This window comes from Cavia porcellus, unplaced genomic scaffold (genome assembly GCF_034190915.1).
Source record: "Cavia porcellus strain 051 isolate PalLab524CR breed Dunkin Hartley unplaced genomic scaffold, mCavPor4.1 scaffold_2, whole genome shotgun sequence".
NCBI classification, from domain to species: Eukaryota; Metazoa; Chordata; class Mammalia; order Rodentia; family Caviidae; genus Cavia; species Cavia porcellus.
The window spans coordinates 95950801-95972450 of record NW_026947485.1 but is presented as its reverse complement, the minus strand read 5'-3'; the positions used below and the strand labels follow the sequence as shown (position 1 = coordinate 95972450).

Here is a 21650-nt window from a genome sequence, read left to right as displayed (position 1 = left end):
TGAGGATTCCAATCAAGTCTCGTTTATTCAGGAAGTGATCACATCTTTTATAGGCCAAGGGCGGACTGGTGGGACTGGAAGAGGCTATGGGGATGAATACAACAGCGTCATCGTCACATCCAAGTATATGATGTAAGCATGAGAGGATTATGGTTAATGTAGGCAGTTGCATCATATGCCCATAGGAGAGAGAGATGGCAGCAATGGGGTGGTCATGCCGCTCCATACATCTCCTTCCTTTTTATATTATTTTGTCAGGAGTATGACAGGCCCTGTGAGGACAGCGCCTATCTTAGGTCAAAGAACCTCATTACATGAACCCAACCTGTCATGGGCTTGCAGGACAGCAGTTGTTCCTGTGCCTGTCTTAGGCGGCCAGTGGTGTAATCATGTATGTCCTAGTTGCCCGCCTCTGGCTGCCTGTCCATTGCCCCAGGGCAGTTAGGCTGCATTGTCATATGGGCCACTCGTGGGAATTCCTTCCCGGTAGGTTTGTTGATCTGCCATCTCCAGCTAGTGATGTACCTGAATGGGCTTTGCCATAAATGCGTCTATCTGGTTATTAATGAGCGTCATAATCCTCTGAAAAATACAAGGACCTACAGAAAGGAGAAGCAACAAGGCAGCTAAGGGACCCAAAAGGGGTGCTAGGTAAGGGAAAAGTCCCCCCCACATCGAGGAGAAGGGGTTAGCAGCCATTTGTTGTTGTCGCTGTTAAAGTCGTTCTTCTATTTCTTGGAGCTTGCCTCGCACAACACCGGACTGATTGACATAGAAGCAACATTTTTCTGCAGTCTATTTGGCTGGTTTGTGTTCCTCCAGCCCAAAAAGAGCCTCCTCCACAGTCACAGGGGTTTCTGTGTATGGCTGTCAGCAGTTGTAGTCTGTTTGGCGGGGGTTTAAATCCACCATGGGTGTGATACGGTCCAAGGAGAAGGCTGAGCAGGCAGCATAAGGCTCCGAGGAGTTGTGTCATCTGTAAAAGAGCACAGGGGGTTGTGCCTCAGGAAATGACATTATTCCTGGGCGTCGCATGAGGTCTTTGAAGAACTGTCTACTTGTTTTACAAGGCGCTCAGGTAGCCATCTAGCCTCTCCGTCTTGTTGAGAGTAAACACATACTGAACCTCGTCCCCAGATAAGGACTGGGTCGGGGCCATTCCACATATTGGTTAGTGGGTCTCTCCATAGTACAGAAGCAAATTGCTTTTGTGTTTCAGTATGCCAAAAATGCATGCCTGCTGACAGTCCAGAAGCATCCAAATTTAAAAAATTAAGGATGAATAAGGCATGAGATAGAATATTTTTAGGTGTCCTCCTTGTGATACCATTCTCCCTTTTTTTTATTTTATCAACAGTGAGTTTTAGGGAAAGATGTGCCCTTTTAACTATGCCTTGACCTTGAGGGTTATACGGTATGCCTTTTATATGATCAATATTAAGATGTTGACAGAAACGAGCAAAGGCAGAACAGGCATAGCCTGGACCATTATCAGTCTTTAATTGTTGTGGGCATCCCAGAACTGAGAAGGCTGACAGCATATGGACTAATAACATTTGTTAGCTTTGCCAGTCTGAGGAGAGGTATAAATGAAACCACTAAAGATATCTATACTCACATGAACGTATTTAAGATTGCCAAACTCAGGAATGTGGGTTACATCCATTTGCCATAATGCATTGGGGATAAGTCCTCTAGGATTAACCCCAAAGTGTGGAACTGGGAGGTGCGTGGCACAAGAAAGGCCATTTTTTACTATCTGTCTGGCTTGTTTTATAGTGATCTTAATACAGCATTACAGAAAAATAAATGGTAAGAAATCAACAGTTAATAAGTTACATATTGTCATCTTAGAAATAGCCATCCAGGTCACAAAACCAAAGCATGAAAGTGACATCCAAATAGTGACACTGCCAACAGTTCTGCTCAATGATCCAACAAAAACTTAGTAATATGTTTATCAGTCCTACACACTTGTTTTTTCACCTCAAAGAGGGCAAGACCAAACATATCAAAACAGAACAAAACAGTTTAAAAAAAAGATTTAAAGAAATACAGATTTTAAAGCAAGTCCACTGGAGATCTTTACTGTTTACTTAATTGTCTCTAGTTTCCTCCAAACAGTTGTGTCCATCTTTATGCACATTAAATACATACTGCATATTATAGAACTAATCAAATCATTACAGGATGGTGAAGGCTTCCCAGGCCCCCAAGATCCGACACTGGGGAAGACAACAGTAACCACCACAGTGCCTCCCATTCTCCTCCCAGCAGCCGTCCCCATCCCCACACATGCCGAAACTAAACTCAAGAGACCAGACCAACACCACTCTGATCAGTTAAACGAGTCAAAGTAATTGACATTAGAATTTCTATCTCTGGAATCTTTTTGTAAAATGACCAGTCTCTCTACAGGTAAAACAGTTTTGTTTATGTTTTTGAGATAACAACTGTTTAAAATCTGTAAACCCTTGCAAGGCAGCAGCCATAGCAAGGTCTTGATGACAAGCGGTTTCAATGTCTGTTGGGAGCCGCGGCCGAGCCCGGTCACCTTACTTGGCGGACGTGAGGCCTGTAGAAAAGAGCAAAGCCCGAGCTAGATTACCCCTCCCATCGAGTGAGCTAAGATGGCGCTTATCTCCTGCTTCCTGCTTAGTAAACAACCCGCTCTGTAAGATAGTCTGCCTAGCAACAACTGATGTTAGCCAATCAGCCCGCATCGTGCGCTTTGAACTGATTGGCCACTGTTACCCTATAAAAGTGAGTGCCTCTCCCGCTACGAGAGAGAAGCACAGAGAGAGATAGAGAAAGTCCACCGGTAAGAAAGGACTGGTGGCAGAGCAGAGGCCTCGCGGGGCCCACGCGGAGACAAATAAAGACAAGGTTGCACACCGTCAGAATCTGTCGTGTGTTTTTCCTGCCGGCCGGGAGTGACACCGACAAATGTCAATGGTACCAGGGATTGAACTCACAGCCTTTTATTTGTCGGACAGGTAACTGTGCCACTGAGTTAAATCTCTAGCCCTGGGGACTGAACTCAAAACTTTGTGCTTTGCTTATGTCACTGAGCTAAGTCTCCAGCCCCTGCATAATGCTCCTGAGGAACTCATATTGCTCTTAAATTGCTTTTGGGCCTCTCTGTTGGGATAGGCATCCTCCACTATTAACATATTAAGGTCCCACCTATTGCCAGCCTGTGTACTATGCCTGGTGGTCTCTTTGCAATTTTTTGTATATTCTGATTTTTACAAAAGATTATCCCCACCTGATAAAGTCACTTGGGCCAATCTTTGTCAATCTGTAGGTGTGAGCCAGCCATCAGCCAGAGAATTTAAAACAGCAAGAGTGAGAGCAGCTGTAAGGCCATATTGGGCAACTGCTGTCTTTAATTCTTTTAAAGCTGCCACGGTGAATGGCATATGGGTCCTAATGACTTGTGGAGCTAGTGGCATGGCGCTCACGCTGTCTTGCGGCTGTGCAGCACCATCTTGGAGAGGTACGCTTGTTTCCATCACCGGAAACACAATTTTGGGGAGGGGGGAGGGCCCACCGGGCCCACCCTGTTGTGGCGGAAGTGAGGCAAGCGCCATTTTAAGAGTGCCATGAGGCTTGCTGGAGGCAGGTGCCATCTTAGGGGCACTATAAGGCTGTGTAGCTCGGAGGGCCTTGTGTGACTGTCTCCTCAATCTGAGGATCTGCATGCTGCTGGGCAAGCAGCTCAGAGATTAAATTCCAATATGTAAAAGTGGTCACTGGAAACTTTTCTGGACCAAAAACCCTATAATAATCTTTTAAAGCATCTCTTACTCTTTTCCACCTCTTGGTATCTATAGAGCCCTCTAGGGGGAACCAAGGGCAAACCTTATGAATAAATTGAAAATACTGCAACAATTCTTTTGTTCTAATCCTTAACCCTCTTGTCTTTAATGCCTTGCTGAGGCCTCCCACGAACAATTCATGTTCGCTCAATGCTTGACCCATGTCTGGGAAAGGAAATAGGGTTGCCGTTCGCTCACCATGACTCAAGTGGCACATTGAGCAGTTGTCTGTGCAGGCCTTGGTCCTTGATTCAATTTGCTTTCACTCTTAGCTTCGATCCTTGATTCAGTTTGTTTTCACTCTTAGCTTCGATCCTTGATTCAATTTGTTTTTACTTCTCGCCGACGTTCTTGAACGGCTCCCTCATTAACTCCACTGTGCCAGGAGCCCCCACGGTGGGCACCACTTGATCTGGCCCGCGGATCAATCTCTGGGGGGGTACCTGGAGGGGGAATGGGGATGAAATAGAAACAGGGGGGAGACAAAGAGAGATGGACACAAGATGAGGATTCTAATCAAGTCTCGTTTATTCAGGAAGTGATCACATCTTTTATAGGCCAAGGGCGGGCTGGTGGGACTGGAAGAGGCTATGGGGGTGAATACAACAGGGTCATCATCACGTCCGGGTATATGATGTAAACAGGAGAGGATTATGGTTAATGTAGGCAGGTGCATCATATGCCCATAGGAGAGAGAGACGGGGAGGCAGCAATGGGGCGGTCATGCCGCTTCCTACAGGCCAATTCTGATTTTTCTATCTACTGCAACAATGTGACAGAATATAAACTTAATGGTCCAAATATGAAATAATTGTAACTATATTAAATATCTGAAGTAAACAATATAAAATATAAATTGGTGATCTGAAATGAAAGCTTCCAGACTAAAGCATCAAGCAGTAGCAATTAAAAAAAATACCAAATTCTCTAAGGATTCTTTTTATACCCTAAAATTATGAAATAAAGTCTTTGTATAAATTAATAATACAATAAAACTAATGAACAGTATTAGAAATTCTTGAAACATTCAATATAACTAATATAAACTATATAAATTTGTGTAAAAGCAAAACATATTGCACACAAAAACAACTTACAAGCATATTACGTTAGCTCAGCACACGTTACTGGCTTTACAGTGACAAGGACAGTCAAAATGAATAGAGGTCACTTTATGTAAAATGATGATCCTTTGAACCGGCTCTGCAGGGCCTCTGCAGGTCTCAGGCCTGCCCACACCAACTTCCCAGCTTCCTGCCATGCTTGGCCAGCTCCACAGATCTTGGGCCTGCCTGTGCCCTCAATCCTGGAAACTGGGCGGCCTGAGGTGAGTGTTCCCACACCATCCTGAGCCTTGGTAGTGTACCATCATTGCTCCCACTGATCAGGGAACTTCCCAGCTTCCTGCTACACTTGACTGGCTCCACAGGTCTTGGGCCTGCCCACGCCAACTTCCCAGTTTCCTGCCGCACTTGGTCAGCTCCATGGGTCTTGGGCCTGCCTGTGCCTTCAATCCTGGAAACTGGGCGGCCGGGGGTGAGTGTCCCCGTACCATCCCAAACCGTGGGAGTTTAAGATCATCACTCCCACCAGCCAAGGAACTTCCCAGCTTCCTGCCACACTTGACTGGCTCTGCAGGTCTTGGGCCTGCCTGCGCCACACTCTCTCAATCTGGGGAACTGGGTGGCTGGAGTTCCAGGAGCTGAGGGCATAGAAGAGGATTTCCAAAACATCCAGGGGAAGCCTTGGAACAACACTTGAAACAGGGAAATATAGGAAAATGACAAAACGAAAAACCAAAATACAATCTCAAACCTCCAGTCCATCCCAAGAAACCTTAGGAGCTATGTACATAGAAAAAAATATATGCCATATACCTGAAATATCTAAAATAATAGTAACTGAAATAAAGAAACAACTTCAGGAAGCTTTAAAGGAATTCAAACTAGAAATAATCTCCCAGGTAAAAGAAGAAATGATAAAAGAAATGAAAGAGATGCTGAACAGATCTAAAGAAGACACAGTTAAAAAATTAGAGGAACAAAACAAAAAGATAGAATCCCTGGATGAACAATATAAGAAACAAAGAGAATACATGAAGCAGATTCAAAGAGATATACAGGAAATCAAAAATTGAAAGTGGTCAAAATCACCTCAATGAAAGTGAAGACATAATTTCAGACCTTGAAGACAAGATTGCATCTAATAAACAGGAAAGGAAAGATCTTTTAAAAATAATAAGGAATCAGGAAATAAGAATTCAACAGCTGCAAGATGATGCAAAGAAAAATAACATAAGATTGATAGGGATAAATGAAAAAGAAGGGGATAACACAAAGTATATCAAAAGGCTATTTATAGAAGTGATAGCTGAAAATTTCCCAAACATGAGAATGGAAACTGACATCAAGATCAATGAAGCATTAGAACTCCAAATAGCCATAACCAAAATAAAACTACACCCAGACATATAATAATCACCATTCCAGAAATCCAACATAAGAATAGAATATTAAAAGCTGTTAGAAAGAAAAGACAGATCACCTATAAAGGAAAACCTATCAGAATCACAGCAGACTTCTCAGCACAAACAATAACGGCAAGAGCATGGAGTGAAATATTTCAGATCCTAAAGGAAAATGGTTTCCAACCTAGACTGATGTATTCTGAAAAACTGTAATTCAAAATTGATGGAGAAATAATTTCCATGACAAAGAACAGCTGAAGAACTTCATGGTCAATGAGCCAACACTGCAAAGAATACTGAAAGACAGTTTAGATACACTTAGGAAAAAACCACTAAGCAAAGCAGACAATTAAACAGAATGGAAAGATAAAGATGCAACAGCAGAAAGATAACATGTCAACAATAAACCAATATATAACAGTTGTAACCATTAATGTAAATGGTCTCAATTCAACAATTAAAAGAAACAGACTAGCAGAATGGATCAAGAAACAATATCCAATCATATACTGTCTACAAGAAATCCATCTAACCCAAAAGAACACTCACAGACTGAAAGTCAAAGGATGGAAAACAATGCTTCATGCAACAGGAACCCCAAAAGAGCAGGGGTAGCTATTCTGTTTGCAGATAATGTGAACTTCAAACCAATAATGATCAGAAGACATAATGAAGGTCATTACATACTGGTTAGGGGAAAACTTCAAGGGGAAGAGATAACTATCTTAAATATATATGCACCAAATTCCAGAGCACCCAGTTATACAAAGCAAGTACTAATAAAAATGCAAAATCAAATTAGCAATAATACAATTATAACAGGAGACGTTAACACACCATTGACACCAAGGGACAGATCAACCAGACAGAAAATCAGCAAAGAAATAACAGAACTGATTCACACCGTGAACAAATGGACTTGATAGACATATACAGAGTGTTCCATCCAACAACATCAGAATACACATTCTTCTCAGCAGTACATGGGACATTCTCTAAAATAGATCATATACTTGCCCACAGAATGTATATAAACGTAAATAAATGCAAAAGAGATGAAATTATCCCATGCATGTTATTGGATCATAGCGCCACGAAACTAGAAATTAATGATAAAAGAAACTGCAAAAATCCCACAAACACATAGAAATTGAATAACATACTCTTGAGCAATCAGTAGGTCACAGGGGAAATTAAAAAAGAAATTAAACAATACCTACAAGCAAATGAAAATAAAAATACAACTTACCAGAATCTGTGGGATGCAATGAAAGCTGTACTCTGAGGAAAATTTATTACATTGAGTTCTCACATCAGGAAAACAGAACGAATACAAATAAATAACCTGATGCTACACCTCAAACATCTAGAAAAAGAAGAGCAAGTCAAGCCCAAAGCCAAAAAAAGAGAGGAAATTATAAAAATCAGAGCAGAAATTAATTCAATAGAGATTAAGAAAACAATCCAAAGAATCAATGAATCAAAGAGCTGATTCTTTGAAAGAATAAATAAAATTGATAAGCTTCTAGCCAACCTTATTTAAAAAGGGGAAGAAAAAGCCTCAATTTCATGCCATAAGGAATGAAAAAGGCAAAAATCACTACAGACTCTGTAGAAATACAGATCATCAACACCTATTTCGAAAACCTCTACTCGCATAGGTTTGATAACACAGAAGAAATGGACAAATTCCCAGAAAGATATGAAGTATGAAAGCTAGGTCAAGAAGATGTAAAACTGCTGAATAACCCAATTTCTATTAATGAAATTGAAAATGTAATTAAGTCTTTACCTACAAAGAAGAACCCAGGCCCAGACGGATTCACTGTGGAATTCTATAAGAAATACAAAGAAGACTTAATGCCGACACTCCTCAAACTCTTCAATGAAATTGAAAGAGAAGAAATACTTCCTAAGTATTCCTGGAAGCAAATATTACCAGAACCTGAAAAAGATCCAGCTAAAAAAGAGAACTATAGGCCAGTCTCCCTAATGAACACAGATGCAAAAATCCTCAATAAAATATTGGCAAACAGGATGCAGCACATTATCAAGAAGATTATACACCATGACCAACTGGGATTCATCCCAGGCATGCAGGGATGGTTCAACATATGTAAATCAATAAATGTAATCTACCATATCAATAAGGCCAAAAATAGGAATCACTTGATCATTTCTATAGATGCAGAAAAAGCTTTTGATAAGGTCCAACATTCATTCATGATAAGAACCTTACAGAAAATTAAAATACATGGTCTTTACCTCAATATAATAAAGGCCATCTATGACAAACCAACAGCCAGTATCATACTAAGTGGCCAAAAACTGAAGGCCTTTACCTTAAAATCAGGCACAAGACAAGGATGTCCCTTATCACCACTCCTATTCAATATAGTACTGGAAATACTAGCCAGAGCAATTCGACAAGAGAGAGAAATAAAAGGAGTAAAGATAGGAAAAGAGGAAGTTAAATTATCATTATTTGCAGATGACATGATACTCTACATAGAAGACCCCCAAAACTTCACTGAAAGTCTCATAGATACAATAAATAAGTTCAGCAATATAGCTAGATATAACATCAATACTCAAAAATCAATAGCATTCCTATACACTAACAATAAAATCACAGAGAAGTAAGAGAAGCCACACCCTTCACACTAGCATCTAAAAAAATGAAATACTTAGGAATTAATCTGACTAAAGAAGTGAAAGATCTATATAGGGAAAATTATAATACACTGAAAAAAATTGAAGAGAATCTCATAAAATGGAAAGACATCCCTTGCTCATGGATAGGAAGAGTAAATATTGTGAAAATGGCCATTATCCCACAACTATTATACAGATTAAATGCAATCCCAATAAAAATACCATCAACATACCTCATAGATCTAGAGAAATCACTCCTAAAATTCATCTGGAACAAGAAGAGACCTAGAATAGCAAAGACAGTTCTAAGCAGCAAAGGCAAGGCAGGAGGCATCACAATCCTGGACTTGAAGTTATACTATAAAGAAACGGTAGTAAAATCAACATGGTACTGGAATAAAAACAGAGCCGAAGATCAATGGAATAGATTAGAAGTTACAACCACAACTACAAACACACTCAACCACCTTATCTTTGATAAAGGGGCCGAACATGTTCACTGGAAGAACGACAGTCTCTTTAATAAATGTTGCTGGAAAACCTGGCTCTCCATATGCCAAAAACTAAAACTAGACTCATGCCTATCACCATGTACTAAATTAAAATCTAAATAGATCAAAGATCTGAATATTAAAATGGAAACACTAAATCTATTGGAAGAAAAATTGGGTAAAAATTTTGAAAACATAGGGGTAGGTAGAGAATTTATGAACAGGAATCAAACTGTATGGGAAATACTTCCCAAAATCAATGACTGGGATCACATCTTATTAAAAAGTTTCTGTCTTGACAAAAAAAAAGTTAAAAAAAGTTTCTGCATGTCAAAAGAAATCTCCAGCATAGTGAAAAGAAAACTCACAAACTAGGAAAAAATCTTAGTGAACTGTCCCTCAGACAAAGAACTTCTGTCTAAAACATACGAGGAATTTAAAAAATCAGACCCCCAAAATTCAAAGATCCAATCCAAAAGTGGGCATCTGAGATGAATACGCACTTCTCAGATGAAGAATTACAAATGGCAAATAAATACATGGAAAAATGTTCATCATCATTGGTCATTAGAGAAATGCAAATTAAAACCACACTGAGATTCCATCTCACTCCAGAAAGAATGGAGGATCAAGAAAACCACTAACAACAAATGCTGGAGAGGCTGTGGGGAAAAGAGAACTATCCTGCACTGTTGGTTGGGAGTGTAGGCTGGTGCAACCATTGTGGAGGTCAGTCTGGAGATTTCTCAAAAGGCTGGGATTGTAAGTCCCATTTGTTCCAGCTATTCCACTTCTAGGCATATTCCCAGAAGAACTGAAAGCATCAAACCACAGTGATATATGTGCACCCATGTTTATAGCAGTACAATTTGTAATAGCCAGATCTTGGAAACAATCTAAGTGTCCATCAACTGAAGAATGGATAAAAATGTTGTGGTATTTTTATATAATGGTCTACTACTCTGCTATAAAGAATGATCTCATTGAGATATTTATAAATAAATGGACGCAGCTTGAGACCATACTCATAAGCAAAATAAATCAAACTCACATGTATAAATACTGAATAGTCTCCCTAGTGTAAGAAATGTTAAGAATACATAAAAGTATGTGGTAACATGATTCCCCACTATATGGCTTTGAAGCCTTATAAGGTTTTCATTCATTTGTTGGAATAGTTTTATTCTGGGTTGTTTGATTTTATTGTCTGTGATGGTATGAACAGCTATTTTGAAGAAAACAAGACATTATAATAGCTAGTACTGATTTAATATCATCTTGTTTTAAAGTTCTACCAAGCTTTTGTTCTTCTGTCTCCATCAGTTTTTTTTTTTAAATTTTTATTTAAGGAGAAAAGAAAAGAAAGAGAAAAAAACAGTGAAGGGGTACAAGTTATACAGATTTACAGAATAAAAAAATGCGCAGTAGGAAATCACTAGTTAATGGATTACATATTGCCATCTTAGAAATAATTGTTCACGTCACAAAATTAAAGCTTGTAGAGTGGACATTCCACCAATGATACTGCAAACAGTTCTGTTCAATGATCCAATAAAACTCTGTGATATCATTTTCTATCTTATACTTTTAAATATACATGCAGTTATATAGTTTAGAGCACTTTCTTTTCCTCTCTTTTGTACAGTGACTATTACACATTTTGGGTTTCATTGCTCCCACGGTTCTTGTTGCTTTTTTGGAAGAGAGTAAAACCAAATGTGACATAACAGAACAGAATCGGTCAAGTCAAAAGGGTGGACATAATAGATAATATAAAAACATAATACAAGGTGATCAACAATGGTTACCCTAATGCCTCCCGCTATTTCTAATAGAATTGCCTATATCATTAGTTGTAATACAATTGAACAAAACCGTAAAGAATAAAACCGACAAAACCAAAACATTGGAGACATTGTAGGTCTTCAAAAGTAGATAAAAGTCAACGAGAATGGGCGTTATAATGAATCTCATTATCTTCTCAGCTGATGCCTAAACTTTCGAACCTGATACTATCCAGCAAAACAGAATATAGGAACCTCAGTCAAAAACAAGATGGTGAGAGTAATACAGGGCTTCAAATCGAGATAATAGAAAGTCAAAGTGGGTTACTATATTATATCTTGCTATATTTTTCCCTGTAATTAAATGGGTAAAAATAAAAAAGTAAATGATGGAGTGGAGATTGAGAAAAAAAGAGGGCATAACAGCGAAACAGGGCAGATCAAAACATAACCATTTAAGCAGAATAGTGTTTCACCACCAGCTAATCCTGACCCAAAAATAGTTACCATATTGACTCCCTCCCTGAAGTCCTTGAGTACAACTTCATATACTGTAGCATTAAGTATATCAAAACAATGTAAATCCATTTAAGAGAATAACAGCATTATAGAGTATTTAGAATCGACTAACAAAATGAACAATGGTCTCTGTATAATCTCCTTGTCTTTAAAAGGTTTTTTCTTATACTATGATACATAGTAAAATCCAATAAGATACAACCTGTTTAGACCATTGGAGACAGAAGAACAAAAGCTAGATGAGACTTCAAAACAAGATGGTACTAAATCAGCATTACCTATTAAGATGTCATTTTCTCCAAAAAAAGCTGTTCCTATCATCCAATCTTCTCTGTCTCGTTTCTGTTGAGCTCTTTTTCTGTCAGTAGCTGTCAGTTTGTCTTCTTCGTTTTGGTCTCTGCTCTATTCGTTGTGGCCTCCCCGCCCCTATTTCTGGGTTCTTTGTATTTTTCTTTTTTTAGAATATCCTGCAATACTTTCTGTAGGGTTGGATTGGTGGTTGCAAATTCCCCCAGTTCCTCTTTATCTTGGAAGCACCTCGTTTTTCCATCAATTTCCAGGGACAGTTGTGCAGGATATCTCAATCTTGGCTGGAAATTATTATCTTTCAAAGCTTGAATTATTTCTCCCCATGCTCTTCGTGATTTGATGGTTTGTGAAGAGAAATCTGCTGTAATTTTGATGGGTCTTCCCTTGTAAGTGATCTGTTTCTTGTCTCTTACAGCTTTTAATATTCTGTTCTTGTATTGAATTTCTGGAATTTTTATTATTATATGCCTGGGTGTTTCTCTGTTAGGGTTGTAGGTAGCTGGGGTCCTGTATGCCTCATACATTTGAGTATCTTTACCTTTTGCTAAATTAGGAAAATTCTCCTGGATTATTTCTGTGAGTAGCTTTTGTAGTTCACTTGTTTGTGTCCCTACTTCTTCTTTTATGTTCTTAATCCTTAAGTTATGGCTCCTCTTATCATCTTCTTGTCTTTGTATTATTGCTGTGTGTTTCTTTGTTATTTTTAAGAAGTTTTTCATTTCATTCTCCCATGTTTCAAGTCTGCCCTCCAATTCAGATAGTCTGTCCTTAGTTTCTTTCAAGCTGTTATGCCAGTCTTGGGTATACTTCTTGATTTCTTGATAGTCCCTTTGCACCTGCTTCACATACTCAATGCTTTCTCTGTTTTCTCCATCAAGCAATTCTCCCCTCTTTTTCTGTTCTTCCACTCCACCATCTGCTTTTTCCTGGGTGGTGCTTAGCATTTCTCTAACTATTCTGCATACTTCTAGCTTCAGGTCATTGATAACTTCATTCCTGAATTGGTCTATGAGGCTCTCTAAATGGCGCTTAATGTATATTGGTACAGTGTCCACTATTGCCTGATTCTCAGGATTGGGGGCCGAGGAGCCTTTTTTGTTGCTTCCCTTCCCCATATTTTCTGTTCCTTATAAAATGTAATCTTACACAGGAGGCCCGGCTTCCCTGCCTGTCAGCCACAGCTTGATCAAATTGCGCTGGCTAGTTGTTCCCGCCCACCGCTGCGCCCCAGGGAGTTGCGGAGGAGGCAGCCTACGCGGAAGTCGGTCGCTCCTCCGGGCCACCGTCAGGCTCTGGGATCTGGGCTAGGCCAGCCTAGGGAGTCCGCGAGCAGCGTCCCTCCGGCCAGGCACCTTTCACCAATCCCGTCCGAGAGGGAAATGCGCGGCTGCAGTTGCCACCGCGCCCTGCTCTTACAGGACTGCCCGCGCCCAGAAAATCCTCCGCTGGAGTCAGACTGCGGTAGGGAGTCAGTTCCTCGCTCACCTCGCCACTAGTCAGCCTTCCTTCCTGCCCGTCGCGTTTCCGAGACCGTTCCCAGACGCCCGTTCCCAGAGCTCGGGGGTCGCATCTCTCCTTGCTGAGCCGCTGTGGAGGTAGCCGGCCGCCGCGCGGCGGGAAATCCAAGCCACGGTTTCCAATGGCGCGGAGTCGAGCCTCCACACCGAGATTTTTCTGTTCCTATTTTAGTGCCAGGACTGTATTCCAAGTTGTATTCTCTCAGCCCAGTTCGTTCCTGAGTCAGCAGAGCATATCTCTACTGGTTCGTATCTCCTTAGTCCGCATCATTCCTGGCCTCTGAGCCGAGCCTTTAGAGAGCGTTCAGTAGTTGCTGTTGTCTGTCCGCCATGTTCTCCAGAGTCCATCTCCATCAGTTTTATCATGTTGTATGTTATTGGATTTTATTATATGTGATGGTATAAACCAAATTTTTTACACACAAGGAGATAATATAGGAGATAATATAGATAATATATTCTGTTAGTTGGTTCTGAATACCCTGTAATACTTTCATTCTCTTGAATGGTTTTATACTGTTTTGTTATTTGATAGTATAGTGTATGAAGGTATACTCAAATATTTTAAGGAAAGAGACACTATTTTAGCTAATGTTATGTCAGGTTGTCTTATGGTGAAACAGTATGTTGCTTAAGTTGTTCTGTTCTGACCTGTTTTCTTATGTCCTCTTTTATTTTAATATTTTTTAAAATAAAAATAATGATGACATCACCTACGTTTTGTAAACATTTTTGGGTTTTAGCTTTGTAATAAATACATAATATTTATAGGACACTGCATATGTTCCAAGCTTATCTTTCTGCATTTGAAATGTCCTCCTCTATAGTTATAGTGCATTAGAGATGTCCCAATAGGTGGGAAGTTACGAATTTTGTAGCAAGTCCACTGACAAAATAATCTTGTAATTTATGCACTCCTGGAGTTTATATATTTGCCGGCCAATGTAGTCCATAAATTTATTTTCCTTCAGGCCCATATTTTCGGAAAGAATCTTTTCCAATTAGGAGCAAATAAGCTCTCTTTTATTCTAATATTTAAATTTAAAAATTATCAATTTTCCACAATATTAAATAAAATCAAGTTGTGCAACAAGCAACCAACAGACAATGCTAAGATTTATGTCCACAACTGTACTCTGTCCCCTTATGACACATTTCCAGATTCAAAAATAAATATTCAGGAGATGCCAAGTGTCCTGAATGTCCAATACACTTTTTTTAAGTACAACATTGAAGTGAACATTAAAATGAAGAGGAACCGTTCAACAAGAGGTCATTAGCAAGGGTTCGGATTTGGGGTGCTGAATAAAAACTCATCTCTTCAGTCATAGATCTGATGAGTAATAGTATTTCCTAAGGTGACAGTTTTAGAATATAAATATTTTTTAGAGATCAAGTGAATTTGTTCTGAGTACTTCTAGTATGTCCTTAAAAGCTACAATGGATTAAATGATTACAATGCAGAAGCATATATTAGAAGGTTAACATGGATTTGGACAAATTTAAAGTAACACGATGGTGCACATCCGTAATCCCAGAATTTGGGAGGCTGAGGCAGGGAGACTACCAAGAGTTTGAGGCCAGCCTGGCAAATAAACAAGTTCAAAGTCAGCCTGCACTATACGGCACGACCTTGTCACAAAAAAGAAAATGCATTTGCCTCACAACTGTCTTTAACAAAGTACCATGTCCATGAAAGTTATTTGTTTGAAATAAATATTTTCATGTAACCTATATAAACGAATCATCTTTGAGTTTCTCAATCAGTTTTAAGATTACAAAGAAATCCTGAGATGGAAAAATTTAAGAACTACCATTCTAGGGAGTGAAAACCTGGGTAATAATTTAAGAAAACATGGTTTTTTAAAATTTGAATTACTGATTCTCAAAAAGGTGCAAAAACGATGGGGCCAAGGATACAGCACAGTGGCACAAGTGCCTGCCTGGCAAGAGCAAAAGCAAGGTTGTGAGTTTGCTCTCCAGTATTTAATAAACACACACACACACACACACACACACACACACACACACACACACATACACGTGCGGCACGTGTGCATACTGACCTCAGCATGATTCTTTTTCCTTCCTTAAGAGCTTTTACCTTTTCAATCCTTCCTTTAAGGAAGAATTTAATAGTTTGACTTTGGCATGTCCAAGTTGCTTACATCACTAGTCTTATGCGTAGGAGCCATTATTAAGTAAAATTAGGGTTATCTGAATATAACCACTGTGATTCTGAGATAGTCTTTCTTAGTTTTCTCACTGCTGAGACACAGTACCTGACACCTGCAAGTTAAAGCTCATAGTTTGGCTCATAGATTATAGAGGTTTCAGTTTATAGCTGGCTGGCTCCCAGGCAGGGAGGCACGGCAGAATGGGATCCAAGAGGAGAAACAGTCCATGGTAAGAGTAGGCAGGAGGGGCAAAGAAACAGCAGCAAGCCTGCCTTTTTTCTGTCTCTTTATGTTCCATCCAGGCTCCAAACCTATTGGTTGGTACCACCCACACCCAGGATGGGGCTTCCATTATCCACAGCTTTAATCCACATTCACAACCCTAATCCAGCCACCATCAAAACTCCTCACCTATCAGAACATAAGACTTTAGGAGAACATCTGGACAGAAACGATAACATAGCCTATCTAATAATTTCTGGTAATTGCGGGTGACCAACGGATGGGTAGAGGGTACATTGTGGCTATGCTGGACACATACACCTATTGAATGGGAAAAATCTTTTGTGAGCTACTCCTCTGATAGGAGAGTAACACCTAGAATTTACAAAGAACTGAAAAAAATTGGATTCCTAGGATAAAAGATCCTTTCAAAATATGGTTGGCTGAAAAGAACAGATACTTCTCAGAAGAAGTGCAAATGGTCAATAAAAAGACCTTTCCTAACTTTCTGGTGTGAATGTAAACTAGTATGAACCAGTATGGAGATTTCTCAAAGAACTAAAACTAGAAATTCTCTTTGATGCAACTATTGCCCTTGTATGTATCTCCTTAAAAGAGCTAAAGACGTCAAATTACAGTGATACATGCATACCAATGTTTATGGCAGCACAGTTCATCACAGCTAAACCTTCTTTTTTTTTTAGGTACCAGCGATTGAACTCACGACCTTGGGCTTGCCAGGCAGATGCTTATGCCACTAAGCTAAATCCCCAGCCCTCATCACAGCTAAATCTTGAAGTAGCTTGTATGTCCAACAACAGGGAAATGGGCAAAGAAAACGTGGTATCCATACACAATGGAATACTATTGAGGTAGAAAAAGAATAAATTTGAGACATCTGTAGGAAAACGGAGACACTTGGAAAATATAGTGGTAACTGAAAAAAATCAGACACAAATTTAAATAATCTGTTATTTCTCATTTGTGCAAGACAAAGCACAAAATAAAGGTCAAAATAAAGGGCTGACAGAAGGAAACAGGGAGATACATGTGTTGCAAATGGAAAGGGGGCCAGGAAACTGGACAGGGTTGGGGGAGAGTGGAGAAGAAAGAGAAGTTAGGTCTAAAATGTGCCATAAACATGTGCCAAATACCCACAATGAATGGAATCATTATATGCTATAACTGTGAACTAAAAATAATGTGACAACATTAATAAGGAAAATGGGGAAAGAGGATCTAGATACAGAGGGAAGGAGGTAGGTGGGGAGGGGAAGGGATTAAAAAAGAATCAAAATGTGTGATGTTGCTGGGTGTGGTGGTGCACATCTGTAATCCCAGCACTCAGGAAGCTGAGGCAGGAGGCTTACTGAAAGTTCAAGACCAGCCCAGGCTACAAAGTGAACTCAAGGCCAGCCTGAACCACATATTCAAAAAAAAAAAAAAAAAAAGATGTGTGATGTAAATGTACCTACATCCCGAGATGAATTTAAACTTCATGTACTGTAAGCATGTACTAATAAAGTTAAAAAATAAAATTAAATTCCCCCACAAAATTTCAGTTAAGTCAATAAAAAAAAGCATTAAAAAAAAGCATTAAAAGAAAGCATAAAGCCATGCCCATTTGGTATTCAATGAAATCCAGATACAAGTCACTTAGAATTTAGAGCTTTACAAGGATATCAAGATAACCTAATCTAGCTGACTCTTTACAGAAAAAGAAGGCAAATTTAGGGATGATAATCTGACTTCTTCAAAGGATGCCCAGTGTAAGTCCATCTTGGAACCTAGTTCTTCTACTCCCATAGTTTTTCCCATTGCTGTACTGTTCTTGTAAAAACCTATCATTGTGAAATTTATATGGAATAAAATAATTTATATCTAGAAATAAATCATTTCAACTTACATGCGGCTGAAGCCTAAATATACTCATCAATTGCTGGGCTCCAGGTGGTAACTTTGGTCCATGGACTCCATCACTGTTTGGACCTTGTTGAGGACTCGCACTGATCCTAGAGCAGGAAATATTGGGGAAGAGCATGTGGAAACTGGTGTCACGTGTCCCACAACTTCGCTGATGAACACACACTGCTTTTCACCACAGGACAGCAACTATTATAAAACTAAAATTCCAGGCACTAATAATGGCATTAAAAACAATGACCATTTATATCACTTGTTGGTATTAAACAAGAGTGAGGTAGTCAAGAATCTAAAAATCAAATTCCAGTATATTTTTAAGTTTCCTTTACAATAGAAAAAAATTCTAATTTATCATAAGGCTCAGACCACCCATTTAAAGAAAAAAAAATCCCTTTCAAACTAAAGGATTACACATCATATAAAAGGGGGAATTATATAGTTTTACTTAATTTGAGGAATTAAATCATAACAATTTAGGTTGCTATAGTAGTATTTGAAAAATCAAGCAGTTCTGAAGTCTATGTAAAGTGTTTAGTGAAATACTAATAAAATTCAGTGTTTTGAAATTTAAAACTATAAGAGATGATCCAAGACAGCTTGCTGGTTCATGTGTAAAAACTGAGTTCAGAGAGGATTTTTTAATTTGTCAAAGAACACTCAATTAGTAAAAGCCTAGCCTGATATCTAGCTCATCTGGCTTGTATGTTATTAGTTTTCCTAATGTTTTATGTTCTCCATGTTTTTGAACCAAAAAGCATTTTGTGTTTGGTACATACAACACAATAGCAAGCGAAAGGGAACCAACTTTAGACAGACACGTGTGGGTTACAATTCTGCCACTTAACAACCTGTGTGATGGTGGACAGCTGCTGGATCTGAACGAATAATAACACTAGAATGAATGACAGTAATGAGTTCACTGAGTGGCTGGAAGGTTTCTTAGTGATTATCTTTAATGTTCACTAAAAATAAAAAAAATTTTAAATGTCATATTGCTTTTAATAGTTATATTTAAAAATGAGTATTTCTTGGCCCTGAATCAAGGGCGGCAGCTTCCTGACGCTGTTGGTTTCAAGCAGGAGCCTAAAGAGATGTCTTTCTATGATCTGTTGGCCATTTCAGAACTTGGGCAGTGAAATGGTCAATTCATTAGAAAGAAACAGCTTGAAGCAACCCCCACCCACCCACTGTGAGCAGCCATGAGCATGGCAGGCTGCTGTGGACCAGGTCCGGAGCCACCGGCATTTACTGGGACCCTCACCATGCTGGGACCTGGAGCACTGGGAAACCAAGCAACCCCTTTTTCCCAGGTGAGCAGCTGTGAGTGTGGCAGGCTTTGGCAGCCCACGACAGGAGCCACCAGGGTTTACTGGGACCTGCCCCATTCTGGGACCTAAAGCGGGGAAACCAAGCAACCCTACCTGCCTGCCTGTTTCGTCTTGTTGAACTTCAATATGGACAGTTATTTTGAAGAGAATGGGAGACTCTATGACAGCCATTAGTGACTTCCTATTGTCTGGTTTTGTCTTCCTCATTCTGTTCTGGTCAGTTTTATACTATGTTGCTTTGTATGAATTCTCTCTATGCAAAGAATGGACAACTATTTGGAAGAAAGCAAGAGACAATACGATAGACAGTGAAGATCTCAGGTCATCTAGCTTTGAAATTTATATCTCTTACATTGCTTTCTTATGTCCTCTTTTGTTTTGTTTTGTTGTGTTTAATTTTACCCCCTTTAAAATAAAAATAAAAAAATAAGTATTTCCAGGAAATATCTTGAGATTCTATTTTCCTATGAGGCATAGGGACCTGGACTCCTTACTCCTAGTGCATTGCCTGGAAGGGATCTCACAACCACTTCTTAGCTACATGTGAGAATGGGGTAGGGTAACATACATGTAGTTATGTAGCACAGCACATTTTAAAGCTCAATAGCTGTTATTTTCAACATGCAGAGGATATAAAAGTTCAGATGAGGCGTTACATTCAAGAAAAATTTGGGCAGAATCTCGGCAAGGCAATAGGAGAAACAACACAATTTTAATTTTAAAACAGGTTAAGAAGCTCTTAAGTTGTCAAGAGGCTGGTGTGGCAGTCACAGATTACTACACCATTTGGAATGGGGTTCCCAGAAGAAAATGCAGTGTTTCAGAATTTATTTATTAATCTATTTTTGTGACACAGTCTGAGCTCACTATGCCTCAACTTCCCGAGTCCTGGGATTACAGGTTTATGCCACCACACAGGTTCAGAAACTCATTTTTAAAACAGAGCCCTGGGAGCAAAGATGACAAGATATACTTATCAGAGCTTCATTCTAATAAAACTTCGACTAATAAGCTGTGACCTTTAGTGCTACCAATTCGCCTCCACTTAATTTCTGCATTTATAAAAGGCTCAGATTGTCTTTAAGAAACCTCACAGTCTAATCTTCTATGCCTATGGGTACATTTTTATCTTTTTTCCCAATGTCTGGCATCATTAAGGGAATCAATCACTATTCCCAAAGCTGGGGAAAATCAGAGCACTAACACACAAGAACACTTTCTCCTGCACAAGCCAGAAACCTGCTATCCAGAATGGTGCAGACGCGGCTGCCCCTATTGGTTCCACAGTACTCCTCTCCTAATATACTTCCATATTTCTTGCTGAACTCATAAGGCCAACGCAATCGATTTCTTCTTTTCCCTTAGGGTCACTCATCAAATAAAGGAAACAGGGGTTTCCACCTTGGGGGCTCTGGCTGCTCTTTAAGCTCACCAAATCCTAGCTGAGAAGAAAACTGATAAACATATTATACGGTGCGCTTTTCTGAGCAGCTCTCCAAGCCCACTTATTTCTTCTGACTCACTTGCACTTGCACTTGAGCTCCAGAAACGTCTCAAACATCCAGGCACTTAATAAAGAACCCACAAGGAGGTGTAGTTTCCTTGGATCATGTGCATTGTATTCAATCTTCTGATTGTCAGTTAATTAAATACATTCAATGGACACCCTCTGTGTGCACAAAAACGACAAAAGTGTGTCTGCCGAAGTTAGGCAGACGCGCTACTCTCGCGTGGGTTGGGTGTGTGCGTGTGTGTGGACAGCACATTTGCTCGTTTCTGGGAGGAAAATCCAGCTGTCGGGAGAGAGGCGAGCTGCAGGTCCCCTCTGGGCCCTGCGCTCAGCACCCGCGTCCCGCAGCCTCGCCCACTTCCCTCCCCGGTTCGGTCCGAACTTCAGGCCCTGGCTCCACCTCGCAGCCCCCGCTCCGTCCCGGGGTCCCAGGGTCCTGCGCCCCGACCCTGTGCCCTAGCAGCCCAGTCCCCAGTCACGGCTCCCCGGGAGCGTGGCTGTCACCGCGCTGAGCACCTCAGTTCCCTCCCGCCTGGCGCACCCAGGAGCAGGCGGCGCCAGAAGCTCCTCCCAGTCGAAATTCTGGGCGCTGAGCCCAACCCGGGTGAGAAGGAGGCTCTGGGTCAGCGCCCCGTTGGCAGCATCCCACGAAGAAGCTAGCGTCGGGCTGCGGGTGAACCCCGCGTCCCCAGTCTTGGTCTCCATTCCTGCGCCTCCAACCCTCACGAAGACCGGAACCTAGTTTGCAGGACTTGGGTTTCCGAGCAGACACAGAAGCAAGCAGAGATAGGCGCGCGCACACAATCTAAAGAGGCTTCAAACAAGTCCGGAAATTGAATGCAGATGTCTTGTGCTCTGGGTGAATGATTTGGGGATGACAATGCGCAATGCATATACCATTGTTTCCCCCGATTGGCGTGTTTTGAA

The 21650-nt window shown here is 40.2% G+C and overlaps 1 protein-coding gene and 1 non-coding gene across 3 annotated transcripts; one reads left to right on the top strand and one right to left on the bottom strand.

Annotated features, from left to right (window-relative positions):
• LOC134475230 (ATPase PAAT-like) lies at nt 1–21428 on the bottom strand. 2 transcript variants are annotated; one of them, XM_063244889.1, is made up of 4 exons: nt 21265–21428; nt 17869–17974; nt 4020–4264; nt 1–2575 (listed from the first exon to the last, which is right to left on the bottom strand). In XM_063244889.1, exons 1-3 carry the CDS (start codon nt 21426–21428, stop codon nt 4154–4156), a joined length of 381 nt encoding a protein of 126 aa, XP_063100959.1. In that variant the 3' UTR covers nt 1–2575; nt 4020–4153. The 2 variants fall into 2 exon arrangements, with proteins under 2 accessions (XP_063100959.1, XP_063100960.1); XM_063244890.1 differs by having other exon boundaries at nt 1–976.
• On the top strand, nt 18914–19050 carry LOC111754560 (small nucleolar RNA SNORA2/SNORA34 family). The gene has a single exon (XR_002789235.1). It is a non-coding gene; the product is annotated as a small nucleolar RNA SNORA2/SNORA34 family (small nucleolar RNA).
• Nucleotides 21429–21650: the final 222 nt, after the last annotated feature.